The 15,163-nt window shown below is 34.9% G+C and overlaps 1 protein-coding gene across 5 annotated transcripts in view; it reads right to left on the minus strand.

Moving 5' to 3' along the window:
• Positions 1-15,163, minus strand: part of LRBA (LPS responsive beige-like anchor protein) — a 766,998-nt gene that overhangs the window by 551,158 nt on the left and 200,677 nt on the right. For all 5 annotated transcript variants that reach the window (XM_028848808.2, XM_028848811.2, XM_028848807.2 and 2 more), the window contains exons 32-34: positions 11,276-11,354; positions 9,279-9,412; positions 2,113-2,174 (exon numbers count right to left, since the gene is read on the minus strand). In XM_028848808.2, coding sequence (XP_028704641.1) covers positions 2,113-2,174; positions 9,279-9,412; positions 11,276-11,354 — 275 coding nt within the window. The remainder of the gene's footprint in view (positions 1-2,112; positions 2,175-9,278; positions 9,413-11,275; positions 11,355-15,163) is intronic.

Genomic DNA, 15,163 nt, shown 5'->3' on the forward strand with positions numbered 1-15,163 from the left:
TCAAATTTGCAGATGTTAAGTTCATAAGCATATCCCATTATTTATGTGATTAAAAAGTAGTTTTTGACCTGATCTTTCGATCTTTGGCACTCAATCCTCTCCATCTCCTCTTAAAAAATTAATTAAAATTTTAGCAAGATGGTAGCTTTTGCTTCCCACCCTATCTCAGACCAAAAAAAATTATCAATCAAACTCAAGCCATCCCCACCCAGGATCTGTAAAATGTCGACTTGAAATTCAATTTCATATCTCTTAAGCTTTCATGTAGAAAAAGACAGTTCACTTCTTAACAAAATAAATCACTTTTGTGATTGCCAAGTTGACCTCTTTGAATTAGGAAAATTCAAAGTGAAAAATGTAATTATCACCCCGGAACAATCTGTATACATCTGGAGCTAATTCTAGCTTCATTTTTCACATCATTTTTCACACTGTGCTACATCTTGTAGAGATGCCATGGAACTTTTGAAGAACTCACAAAAAATGTTAAGGACTTCAAATACCCAATAATGTATTTTATTCACACAAAAACTTTGACAATTTCTGACTTTTGAAACTTACTCTACTACATGATCTTCATAACCCATTTGATTGCATTAGTATTAAACAGTACTGTGACATACATGATAAATAGGTGTATTAAAACATGTCATTCTTTATCTTTGCAGCTCCTAACATTAAAATATGAAATATACTATATTGGAAATAGCTTCCATGTACCAAAAATACATTCAGTTCTTCTAAACTAGAAAGCAAAACTTCACTGTCAAAATTCACCTATGAAACAATTATATCACTATGAACAATAAATTTGTTTTCTTGTAAGGAAACATCCAAAACCAAAAGTGAGTGCTCTTTTAAAGTGTGGGCAGTTTCATGTAGACATAAGACTGCTATATGGCAAGTTCTATCCAAGAAAGAAACAATTATTTCTAATCAGATGACTTAATGAGAAATTTTATCTAGTCAGCTTTTGAAGAAATAGAGTTTTCTAAATGAGATGATTAAATTATAGAAACATGATTCTCACTAAACCTAAGAATAATAAGCCTACTAAGTAACTACTCCTCACAAGTTCATTACAAAAATCCATTAGGTGTAATCTCTAGAAGTAATTGTTCTTATTGCACCTTATTGACAATGCATAGTATTGATTTTTCACACCTTCTATGATTCTTTAATTTATATTCATGAAATGTCCATCAGCACAGTCTAAATAAATTTGGCATATAGGCACTAAAACAAATAAATCGATGCAAAGAAACATTAATTTTGCATTATCCTTATTCGTTAGGCAAGTAAACCATGAGAGTTGTAAATGAAGGTCAAAGGTTTTGAAATGGGTCAAAACCCTTGACCTCTAGACCAATACCTTTCCTATTAAAAAAGGCTATTTTAAAGTTTTAAGTGGGGGAATTTACTACCAGCAAGATATCACTTTAAAAGACTACAAAGTAAACTCAATAAAAACATTCATCTGTTTAATTGCAAAACAGAAAAGAAAACCTCGCAGGATACATGATTTTTACATAAGTTTTTTTTAAAAATCATTAAACTTTACCACATGAGGTACAAGGTTTTGGAACACCGAAAGTAATTTTGCTTTTAGGAATTTATTTTCTACATCTTATTATGATAGCTGCCACTTTTTTGTTAATGTTTTCCCAAATCTACTGTGCATGTCAAAAATAATTACCAATGACAAGGATTCAAAATCATTTATCGCTCATTTTATAACCTCTGCACAAAAGGGAAGTAAACCCATGATTCCCAGTGGAGTCAGCATGGCACTCCACAAGATATAGAAATAAATCTGTTTTTATAACCTTAATACATACAGCAAAGAAATTATCATGATCATTTGATCTGGACAGTTTTAAAGTGACTCTAAAAACTTTTGTTTCTCACTTCCTCTCATACTTGCTTCAAACTTATCTGCAAGTATCAAAAATAAGAAGCAATCTTTTTGCAATACAACTAAAATTATTTTAAAACAGCAAACTCACAATTGTATTATAGCAAAAATTTCAGTAATGCAAATATAAAATCCCCCATGAAAACAAATTCATATGAGAATCTACTTTTAATTCAATATTTATTCTTGCCACTCACCTGAGAACACAGTAGCATAACCAATTCCACAACTGAACTGCTAGACTTCATGCAAACCAGACCTATTTTAAAGAGAATTAAAAAAAAAAAAAAAGTTATAAAGAAAACAAATAAGGATTTGTTAAAATTTCATACAAACTGTTTTTTCAAATTATTTTTTCAAACTATTAATGGTACACATTTAATTACATGATTAAATAAGGTACACTATAGTTAGTTTAAAGCTGGCTTCAAAACTACCACCAATTTTTGTGAAGTATTCCATTTCAGCTTTCAAAATACTAAAACATTTGTTACAACTTCATATATAATGACATTTCACAATACTCATAGAAATGTGCACAACATATGCCATATTGATCAATATCATCTACATTTTGTTTTGGAGAGAGTTGATCGTTATACATGCAGAGAAGGGAAATGGCTCCCTGACCTTTGCTTTCTCCACCACACTCTCTCCCTTCAACCCTCTAGCTATCAATCAAGTTTCCATTTTGTTTCATGGCAGCAGACATCCCAAACACTCTTATTAGTACCTTGACCTCTGACCTCACACTAAACCTTAACAGAAATGCAACCCGTTGTCTGTTATATATTCTTGATTTCTTATAAATTAATTCATTTACTTTTATGTTTCATTTTGGTTCGCCAAAAATATCTTTAGAAAGGATATTTTATAGAACTAATACCTATCTAAAGTAAGTCTTTGGTTTTAATTACCAATAAAATATAAAGTAGTTCATTCAAAGAATGTTGTATAATTAGTATCTTTAAAAAGCAATGCCAATAATTAAAGGGACTAAATTATTAAATTGCATTACTAATAATCAGAAAAATCACAATTTTTTTATTCTACATTTTTCTAGGCAAACACAGGCTTAGGTTCCAGAGCATAACATCTAAAAATAATTCCTGATGGCTCTTAAACACCCTATTACCTTCTTTTTTCTCCCAATGAAAACTCTTCCAGGTACCCTATCCATTCCCTTTATCTTTCTCTTTAGTTCTTTCTCCTTCCCTGTTTAAATACTAATGCTTCCAACCTAATGATAGCACGTGTTGGCATTTTTTAGCCTTATAATAGCATTGAAGTTAAAAGGGCTGTTCACCCCTTTCACTTTTTAAAAAATGTTAGAACCATTTTTCTCAATGTCTGAAAGAACATGTAACATAGCAATGATGGTAACAGTGTCAGCACTGGCAAGAAAATTAGCTATAGAATGTCTCTATATTGTATTAGGAAGCAAGTTATTAACTACAGTGTGATATCTGTAGGGCTAAGATGAACATGGCTCCTCAGGCTAATGCTGTCAAGGACGAAAAAAAAGGCAAGCAATACTCCATCTCTTACTGCAGGTGTAGCCCTCTGCTGGTCCGAAACCTTGCCACTTTTCCTTAAATTTAACCCAGATAATAAAAGAAGTTCAGTTTTGCTGCAACTTCAAAGCCCATTATTTCCAGAAAGTAAATTCGGATCTTTCTATTATTAGGTCATCAATCCTTATTGCTTTATTCTACAAAAACTAGAATTCCTGCCATTGGGCCCCGATGGGCCCTTTTATTATATATCTATCCAGATAATGAAAAACAGTAATTTTTTAAAAAAGACCTTGAGCTATCCAAAATTAGGAAGATTTATAGGTGCTCCTTTGTCCCTCTCACCACACTTACCATATTTCATACATACACGTATATGTATACATATGTGTGTCTGTGTGTGTGTGTGTATATATATATATACATATATATATATATTTTTTTTTTTTTTTTGAGACGTTGTCTCGCTCTGTCACCCAGGCTGGAATACAATGGCACGATCTTGGCTCACCACAACCTCCACCTCCCAGGTTCAACCAGTTCTCGTGCCTCAGCACCCAAGTAGCTGGGATTACAGGTGCCCACCACCATGCCCGGCTAATTTCTGTAGTTTTAGTAGAGACGGCGTTTCACCATGTTGGCCAGGCTGGTCTCAAACTCCTGACCTAAGGTGATTCGCCCACCTTGGCCTCCCAAAGTGCTGGGATTACAGGCGTGAGCCACCATACCCAGCCCATATACCTATATTCTTAAGAAAAATGTTATACATACACATTTCTATTTATTTATTTCAGTCTTATTCTCTAATAATAAAGGCTAACAAACAAGAAGAAGGTTGACAGCTACTTTCTAGTTGGATATGAATATTCAGGAAAAAATGTATTCACTGACCAAGCTAGTAAAAGGCCAAATAACATTTCATAGTTTGGTTTGAACAATTAATTTGGAAGAGAGTGGTGGAAGATGTATTGCGGGGCAGGGTGGAGAGTATGTTCAATTCTGAATGAGTAAAGGCTTCAGAAGACAAGAGAAACCTGATAACAGACCTTAAGCTCCCTGTCTAAAGGACACTGGTACTGTAAACACAAAAATAACATTGGGAGCAAAGAAATAGAGGATAACCCCAACAAGGAACTTAACATCAAAATGTAGAATTACGTCACTTCTATTTTTGACCTAAATTTTTGCCAATGGATGACGCTCTTCACATGTGCGAAAAAACAAATAATAAACCTGTAGATCTCTCTTCAGATTCAGTCATACTCTAAGAACTACCCAAAGGAAAGTGCTAAAACCCTAAGGTCAAGTTGTAAGTTACTGCCAGAACTATCATTTTCATTTTATACACCCACAAACACACACACCCTATTACTGTCTCAATCAAAAGAAACGAAGTACTGCAAGCTTACAGATTTACCAGCTCACAATCTGACCTCTCTAAAACTCTCAGTAGAATAGTAGAATAATAGGGTTTGGTTTGATTATTTTTTGGTTGGCTTTTCAAAGATAGAAAATGTTAGTCTTTTTAAAAGGACAAACTCGGGATGCCAAGTCAAGAGTTTTATACCTGCACTAATCTGGGATTTTATGATCCAAGACCACTGCAATTTCTTCAGTGGAGACTCACCCAGATATATCACTTCAGTGAAAGGATCAAATGACTTACCAGATAGTAAGCCAGTGCCATCTAAACCCATCGATCTATCTAAATCCTCAAGTATACCCTGAAAATGCAGTCATGACTATTTACTATCTGGAATATAAGAATCCTCTTGTTTTTTATATTTAAGTCATCTTATTTTTTAAAATAGGATAGTAATAAACATGATAAATTTTAATAAGAATTTAAGGATAATAAACTCAAGAAGTTTTACTCCATATTTTCCTGGTTTTGAAGATATATACATATACTCCAAATGAGCATTATCTTTTAGATAAAACTAAATGCTGATCATGAATCTGAAACACATCCGTCTTGTAAATACTAAGTCCAAATTTCAAATACATGTTTAATAGGCTCTAGCTTATCATAAATTCTAGTTTCCCTTCCTGAATTTATATCATCAAATCCAACATTTTGGAAAAATTGGATGACTAAAACTTTTGTTAAAGAGAGGACAGACATCTTCTTTGCTTGAGACTTGCAAAATATTTTCTTGTTCAGATTTACAAACATTTAGAATAATCAATCCACTGAATTTTTTATTTCCATATAAACTTTTCCTTCTAGTCATCATTATATGCACACCTGCCTTTAGCATTTATCTACTTAGAAACTGTATCAAGTAAACTGTGGTATATAATCATCCCACAAGACAAAAGAACATGTCTTTTTAGAAAAATGGGATGGCCCAGGTTCTTGTCTCAAATTATCACACAAATTTAGCACGATGAAGTCCTTCCTGCTAAATAACATGTTCATATGCTGTACAGAGATACTGTAACCCTTTGGAGGGTCACAAGCCATTGTAATATCTAAGATATTTTTTGCCTACCCCAAAAAAAGTTTTGGCCCCATTGAGACTGCAAGTTTATACTTTCTTAAAACACAGCACAGGCAGAGTGCAGTGGCTCATGCCTGTAATCCCAACATCTTGGGAGGCCGAAGCAGGTGGATCACTTAAGGCCAGAAGTTCAAGAACAGCCTGGGCAATGCAGCAAAACCCATCTCTATAAATAAATAAATAAAATTTTTTAAAAATTAGACGGGCATAGTGACATGCACCTGTAGTCCCAACTACTTGAGAGGCTGAGGTGGGATGATCACCTGAGCCCAGGAAGACAAGGCTGTAGTGCTCCAGTCTGGGCGTAGGAGACTCTGCCTCAAAAAAAAAACACAATGCAAAACTTTGGGTAAAGCAATACAACGACAGAGGGTAATAAACAAGAGTAATTATTTTTTTTCCGCCATCACTCCATGCGCAATTCCAGTACTTCGTGGGTTTCTTGTTTTTTTTAATTTTAGTCCACAGCAAAGAATAGCTGATGTGTAATAGTGAAATAGCAAAATGTTTCAAGATACAGAAAAAATAAGATCACTAAGACTCTATAATTAATCATATTTATAAAAGGATCCAGTGAACTCACATATAATAATTGTAAGACATAATTTAAAATTTTCAAGCTTGTGTTCTCTTTGTCCTTTGGAAAGTCTCTTTAGAAAAATTAATCCTTACAAAGGGTTATAACTCCTTGAAAAAAAGGGTTAATTAACATCACTACAATTGAGACAATCAGGTTACAGGAGATTCCAGGCATGATGTAATATGAAATATTACACCTAATTTAACTTTTAGCTTTAACTTTAAGTCTTCAAAATATACAGGGCATATGGCCAGTCGCGGTGGCTCAAGCCTGTAATCCCAGCACTTTGGGAGGCAAGGCCGGAGGATTGCTTGGGCTCAGGAGTTTGAGACCAGCCTGGGCAATGTGGCAAAACACCATCTCTACAAAATATACAAAATTTAGCCAGTCTCGTGGCATATGCCAGTCGTCCCTGCTACTAGGGAGGCTGAGGCACAAGAATCGCTTGAACTCGGGAGGCAGAGGTTGCAGTGAGCCAAGATCACACCACTGCACTCCAGCCTGGGCGGCACAGTGAGACTCTGTCTTAAAAAAAAAAAAAAAAAAAGTATATGTATACACACATATACATATGTGTATGTATATATGTGTATATATGTGTGTATATATACACATATATATATTTTCTTAAAGATAAATATGGGCTGGGTATTAGAGGACATTAAGAAACTATTGTTACTATTATTAGGTGTAATAACAGCATTGTGATTATGTAAGAAAACATCTTTTTTTACATGCTATTAAGTATTCAAGGGTTGAATGACATAACATCTAAGATAGTTTTAAATACTAAAGCAAAATAAAGGGAATAGAGATATCAAATAATTATGGAAAAATGAATATGGTTTGGACAGCTGATAATAAGTCAATAGATACTGTACTTCCTACTTTGTGAAAATTCGAAATTTTCATTAAAATATTTTTATAACTAAAAAACTCGTAAGAATATTTTTTAAAGATTAAGAAGCTCTGTAATGTTTGGTCACACAGCTAGTCACTGGCAAGGACAGAATGAAAACCAAAGTCTCCTGCCATTTATATTAATGCTTTCTGTACAGTATTACGCTGCTTGTACAGTACTATGGCACAATCACCTCTTTTTAAATCCTTTCTGTTTTACAGTACATGAAACCACAATCCAAAACATTCCTTACAACATAAAATACGTAAGTCACATAAGAACTTTCAGATTTGTTTGCTATTTTTATGAACATAATCCAATGAATATGCACTGCTCAAGTTTATACATGAGCAATAGTACACCTTCTTCCTTCTTACAGTTTTACCAAAATTTACTGGTAAAAAATGATTCTAAATTAAATTTTGTTCGGGAATATAGAAGTGTTCATTCTTAATTCTTCTGGGTATTTAATATGATTCTATCTTATCTGTTATAAAATTCAAAGACCAATAAGCAACAATATCTTGCAATACTGAGAAGCTGTATTTAATACACACATCTTACTCACTGTAATAAAATTACACATAGTTCATAAGTTGTTACACCACTTTTAAAAAAAAAGTTTCATATATGAAACTATAAATTAGGGAAAAGCCCTGAAATATAGACTCTTCAATTTTTAAAATTCAATTCTTCCCAAATTATATTATTTCATAAGTAAAAGTCATTTATTTCTTCATCAAATGGTTCATAGCTAAATAAATTATATCCTTCAATAGATCTAAGGAAATTGCTATTCCAAACTTAAGTACTTCTAAAGTCTGAACTTTCTTTTTCAAATAAATTCATTGTTACTTTTTCACTGCATAAAAATATCACTCATCACCAACTCCATTTACATCTATAGAAGAGATGAAATTCCTAGCTAAAGCTTCATACTTACCCACTGATACTGTAAGGGTCAAACAAAGTGCTCATATTGCACAGTTAATACTCAAATATAGATATCTGAAACTATATACAGGTATCTTAACTCAAATATAGGTATCTTAAACAAATATAGGTATCTTAAACTACTTAAATCCTAGGTACGAAGATGAAGATTAGTATTTTGAAGTCAGTCTGTTAAACTCTTAAACTCATTATTTAACAAATTATCCTCTATTGAACTGCTATCTGCTTTCTGAGGAAATTTACGGTAAATCTACTTTCACTTGGTTAAGTCTCTCTCTCCAATATTCGAAGGGACTCACTACATGGCAATGCCCCATGTGCCACAAACAAACAAACAAACAAAAAAGAAAGGTCTCATTATTCCTCATTCACTCCATAAATAGCATGGTTTCCAATCCCCTCAGTAACCTACCACAGTCATGCTATCTAGTTTGACAATCTCAAAGTACATTACCTAGAAGAGACCCAGTAATCTATGAATGATGTAAGCAGTATAGAGTACAATGCTGTTACCTCTATTTGTAAAACATTATTCTACTAATAACAATGTATTCCTTATTTATGTGGCAATACATTGTTGTTCATATGGATCTAAGTTCAAGTAAAATCCTGTGACACTAGTCTCTCCAATTCATTGCTCTCAAAGTTAATTTTAATGTATCAAAAAAAAAAGTCTTAGTTCTTTGGTTCAACACATAATTCTATGCTTCATCCAAATCACTGATAAAAATCTTGAAGATTACAACATAATAGACATGTGACACATTCTTCAAAAGATACAGACTATGAGAAACCTTGTCAAAAGCTGACAACACTTAAACAATGAAACTCCATGTTATCTCATCATCCATGTAAGTTTTTAATCCTGAAATATAAATGCATACAAATAAAATAAAGAAAAATCACTTACTTGTTCCTTCTATAAGTAGTTCTTGTCCATGGCTACCCAAAAGTGTACGAGAAAGAAAAGGTGCAAAATCCACAAAAATCTCACGAAGGAGAGGAGCTGCCTTTTCCAAAGCATGTTCAAGCCTCTCTGTAATACTAATGAAAAGACATTAAGTTACTTGAACTATTCAACAGATTGTATCAATTTTCTAGTTTCGAAAATAAAGATGTGTTTCCATATATATATAATTATATAAAAAAATTAAAAATCACCTAAAGAGACATTACTGCTATGTATAGCAGTCCTTCTGCCAAAAATATTCGTTTTTATCTGATCTAGCTTGCCCCTACTATCTCCAACAAACATCCTGGTTAACAACCACTCCAAGCATCAGTACTTACTAGGAGTCTCACCTGGCCAGTTAAGAGCAGTTTGTTTTTAGGTCCATCATAATCTAAATAAATTCTCATCAAGTCTTCAACAAATTTTTCTATTTACCACTAAACCATTAGCCCACTGAGTTCAAGAACCATGACTTCATTTTAAAATTCACAGTTACAGCATATAGTACAGACTCAACAGATGTTGAGTGCTTATAAATTATAAAAAGCAGTTCTTTTTTATTGAAGTCAATAATTCCTTTCTAATGCAATGTGAATTATTTTTCTCCTGAAAATAATATACTTTAAAGGCAAATTATAACAAAACTATCATTTTGTTGATAGTTATATTTATTAATAAACTGAGATAGTTGTAAATGTGCCATAAATACATAAAATATATTAATATATATTTGTGATTATATATACATGTATTCATATATACATACACAGATACATTTAATGACTTTTTTTTTAAGGTCCACAGCATTTCAGAAAATTCACAGATATCCACAGCTTCAGTTTCTAACTTACAAATTAAACATATACATAAAGAGCCACTAGTTATCTACTATTCACACTAGGAGTACCTCCTATTCATACTACCAAGAAAGCAGTTGCTACTGAAACTATCAACACAAACATATATAAATTTTGCTGTGAATAACCATCTCCTCACAGGCACAACTCTAAATACTATTTTCTTCTACACAACTCATAGAACTTGTTATCCCTGAATAGTATCATAAATACTAGCCACACTCGAAGCACTCAAGTACCTACATTTGTAGTGTCTAATGGATTTCCCAATTGTGGTAAAGAAAATCAAGGACTCTGGCCACTAAGACTCTAGTGGTGGAAAATACACTCATAGCATTCGAAATTAAACTGTGAAACCCAATTAGACAAGGTAAGTGACAATAAAAATCTATCTATAATTCAGTATCATTGTGGCTTTGGCTGGTTGGCTACCACTTATATCAGTATTTTTTTTTTTTTTTTTTTTTTTTTGAGATGGAGTCTCTCTCTGTCTCCCAGATTGGAGTGCAGTGGCGTGATCTCGGCTCACTGCAACCTCTGCCTCCCGGGTTCAAGTGATTCTCCTGCCTCAGCCTCCCGAGTAGCTGGGACTACAGGTGCTCACCACCACACCTGGCTACTTTTTAAATATATGTTTAGTAGAGATGGGTTTTCACCACGTTGACCAGGCTGGTCTTGAATTCCTGACCTCAAGTAATCCGCCTGCCTCAGCCTCTCAAAGTGCTGGAATTACAAGAGTGAGCCACCGCGCCGGGCCTACATCAGCATTTTATAGAGGAGAAACAACAAATTCCATACTTTCAATTTGCAATCATTTGAAACATAAGTCATAAGCTTATGTAAATATTTGTTATGCATGCAGCAATTATTTTTTAACACAAATAGTCACTTCTCATGAAGTGACTTGTACATCATGAAATGACTTGTACATCTTATAATCTTTCAAACGAAAATGAACTTCTAAAATGTTCCCAAGCCTCTAAATGTCATATATGTTGAAAGAAAGAAATGAAATGAAATGAAGTAAAATAAACCTAGATAGCTTAAAAAGTCATCAAAAGGTATAAATCACAATATTCAAGTTAGTAGCTTAAATACCTCATATTTGAAACCGGGTCTTGTGAAACTGAATCAACTGTTGGAACCGAGGGCAATTTTGCATTAGATGATCTACTGCCTATAAAAGAAAAATAACCATCTATAGGAATTTTCTGCTTTTAGGTATGAAGATTTAAATAAGAATGTCATTATACCAGTCAATAAAAGCATTATAATGTATTTTTATGTCCATTACTATTTGGATAACATTAAAATCTAACAATTAACAACTAAATCCTTTCATATATAAACCTCAGCTACGAGCTCAATTATCATGCCAGAACAATCTTTCTATCTGTGAGCTGAAAAAGCAAGAGAAAAGTAAATCCTGACTCCCTAAATAAAGTTCACAATTCCTTCTATTCAACACCAAGTGTCAACAGAAAGTTACAAGTAAAAGTATTTTTTAATATAGCAACAACACAGAAACACCTACATTCTAAATTTAGCTTTAAACCTCCATTACCATGAAAACTATCCTTATTCAGTTATCAAATCACTACTGAAGGACTAAATTGCAGCAATAAATGTAATCAGGGTTAGAAGCCTAGACCTCTGAGAATCTGTAATCTTGTATCACAACTATTATCAGTTATTTTCTCATTATGCTGCAAATATAAAAATACTATGCTTTAAAGAGAATAAGGGCCCTCTTTCCCAAACTTTGTTGAATCTTTCAGTCCAAAAGTTATTAGAAACACATCAAGGAAAGCATCTGCATCAGGCTGGAGGTTGTGTTGGCCCAAAGAAAGTTACTGGAGCCAGTGTGAGGAGGGAATTCAAGGAAAAAAGAAAACTAAGAATTGTAGAATTCATATCTATGTGAAATCATGGTTGCAATAGAGAGATGGTAATAATATGTGAATGACAGTATACATTTTTGTAGACTTTTATATACAAACACACACACACACAAACACACACACCGCCTCTAGCTCTGTCCACTAAGAGGACATGGAAGCAGCAACATCTTAACACTTGGTGTCCAGATCTTGGTTTCTTAATACTATACTCCACTAAAAGAAAGAAATGGCTGATTTGAGATCTGTGGAAGAAAAGCACCAAATGAGTTTGAAACATCTAGTTATGCTGTGTAGAAAGCAAGGAATGATAGGATATGTCCAAGGAATAATAGGTTATGTCACAAGGACACTGAAGCCAGCTTGAAGGGGCTCCCACTGATCAAACACGCTTGTATTCCATCCTGGGTGAGAAAGTGAGACTCTGTCTCAAAAAAAAAAAAAAAAAAAAAGGAATTGCCATTTTTGGCCAGGTGCAGTGGCTCATGCCAGTAATCTCAACACTTTGGGAGGCCAAGACAGGAGGACTGCTTGAGCTCAGGAGTTCAAGATTAGCCTGGGAAACATGGCGAGGCCCTGTCTCTACTAAAAATACAAAAAAGTAGCCAGGCATGGTTGTGTGTGCCTGTGGTCCCAGCTACTTGGGAAGCTGAGGTGACAGGATCACTAGAGCCTAGAGGGCAGAGCTTGAAGTGTGCTGAGATTGCACTACTGTACTCCAGCCTGGGTGACAAAGCAAGACCCTGTCTTAAAATACAATACAATACAATACAATACAATACAATACAATACAATACAATACAATACAATACAATACAATAACAATACAACACAACACACACAACACTTCCCTCTGCTTCACACCACTCCCAGAACTTCCTCAGGCTCACTTCAATTGTATCTAGGCATGCTGATTCAATGTGCTCTTTTTGGTAAGGCAAATAAAGTTAATTCTGGATACAGATAAGCATAGCCAGGACCTAATCAGAGGTTTTGTGGATTTAACTGATTAAAAAACAGCAAGGACCTGAGGCAATTTTGAGCTTTCCTGAAACATGCTTGGTTTATAGGCAGCACTTGATCAACAACCCTCAGTTCTGATTACCAGGTCTCAGTCAAATCCAAGGATCCAAAAATCTAGACAATTTTACCCCCCAACAAGCTTGGTTCCTTTTGGAAAGCGGGCAATGCAGCAATCTTCCACAATTAACCTCTGGATGATTACTGAGCCCACCTCTTAGAGAGAGCACATTCCTAGTACAAAATGAACTTAACTATAGTCAATCTTTCTTTTCCACAACATACTTCCTTTCCCATTCCTTTGATAATCAAAGTTGACTTTCCTTTATACTGGAAGCTTTGTATTGCTTACAGTCCTACCTTCCTCACCATCCTGTTCAGCTGAGATCTAACTGTACCTAAAAACTCTAACCAAGTGACTGGTGGTCAGGACGCATAGGATTCCTTTAAAAATGAAGCTAAAGCACACACTTCATCATGCTGACAATTATTTTTTATTTTTCTTTTTTTGAGACAGAGTCTTACTCTCTCTCACCCAGGCTGGAGTGCATTGGTGTGATCAGAGCTCACTGCAGCCTTCAACTCCTGGACTCAAGCCATCTTCCTGCCTCAGCCTCCCAAGTAGCTGGAAATATAGGTGCATACCACCACACCCGTCTATTTCCTATTTTTTTTTTTTTTTTTTTTTTTTGTAGAGACAGAGTCTCATTATGTTGCCCAGGCTGGTCTCGAACAATCCTTCTCTGGTCTCAAGCAATCCTTCAGCCTTGGCCTCCCAAAGTGCCAGGGTTATAGGCGTGAGCCACCATGACCAGCCCATTGTGACAATTTTTAAAAGCATATATATCAACTCACATTTCATCATAACAATAATGCTATTTTTGTATTTTTCACAATAAAATTTCAAATTAGAGGGCAAGACCAGCGAAGTTGAAAAACATTTTTTAATCCTTTGGTATCCGGCACTTCTAAGAGTCAGGTCCAATCCTAAAATCATATACAACACTCAGTAAAGTACTTCACAGACCCATTGGCCTTATTACACTCGGTACATGACACCTGCAATTTTCTAAGTTCTTGACAACAATATGATCAATGAATCACAGTGGGTCATTGACTGTTACCAGTGATTAACAAAATATTTCTGTGTTTTTTAACTGGTGATAGTTTTTCAAGACCTTTTTTTTTTTTTTTTTTTTTTTTTGAGATGGAGTCTCGCTGTCTCCCAGGCTGGAGTGCAGTGGTGCGATCTCGACTCACTGCAACCTCCGCCTCCCGGGTTCACGCCATTCTCCTGCCTCAGCCTCCTGAGTAGCTGGGACTACAGGCGCCCACCACCACACCCAGCTAATTTTTTGTATTTTTAGTAGAGACGGGGTTTCACCATGTTAGCCAGGATGGTCTTGATCTCCTGACCTCGTGATCCACCTGCCTTGGCCTCCCAAAGTGCTGGGATTACACGCGTGAGCCACTGTGCCTGGCCTGAAGACCATTTTTTATTGCAATGTATCAGACATTTTCTCTATTAGCATTATTGATGGATTTTCTTGAGCTTTTCTGACACTAATACAAAGGAACACAAAAGGTCCCATTTACTTAAAAGTAGAAATGGAAAAAATAAATCCCTCCCCAAAAAAGGTATGTATGAGGCTTTAGGGGGAAAAAAAGGGGGGGCGGGGAATGTATGTATGAGGCTTTAGGCAAAATTAGCCTTTATTGTGTTAACTGGTTTATTGTGGGGTTTTTTTGTTTGTTTTTTGTTTTAAGAGATGAGGTCTTGCTCCGTTGCCCAGGCTGGAGTGTACTGGTGTGATCACAGCTCACCACAGTCCTGAATTCCTGGACTCAAGTGATCCTCCTGCCTCAGCCTTCTGAGTAGGTGAGATTATTTGCATGTACCACCGCGTTCAGCTAATTTTTTAATTCCTTGAAGTGAAAAGTTACCCAAGCTAGCCTTGAACTCCTGGCTTCAGGTGATCCTTCCACCCTAGCCTCTCAAAGTGCTGAGACTACAGGTGTAAATCACCACACCCTGCCCACTGTTGTAAATGATACAAATTTTAATGAG

Source organism: Macaca mulatta, chromosome 5, assembly GCF_049350105.2.
Source record: "Macaca mulatta isolate MMU2019108-1 chromosome 5, T2T-MMU8v2.0, whole genome shotgun sequence".
In the NCBI taxonomy this organism is placed as follows: domain Eukaryota; kingdom Metazoa; phylum Chordata; class Mammalia; order Primates; family Cercopithecidae; genus Macaca; species Macaca mulatta.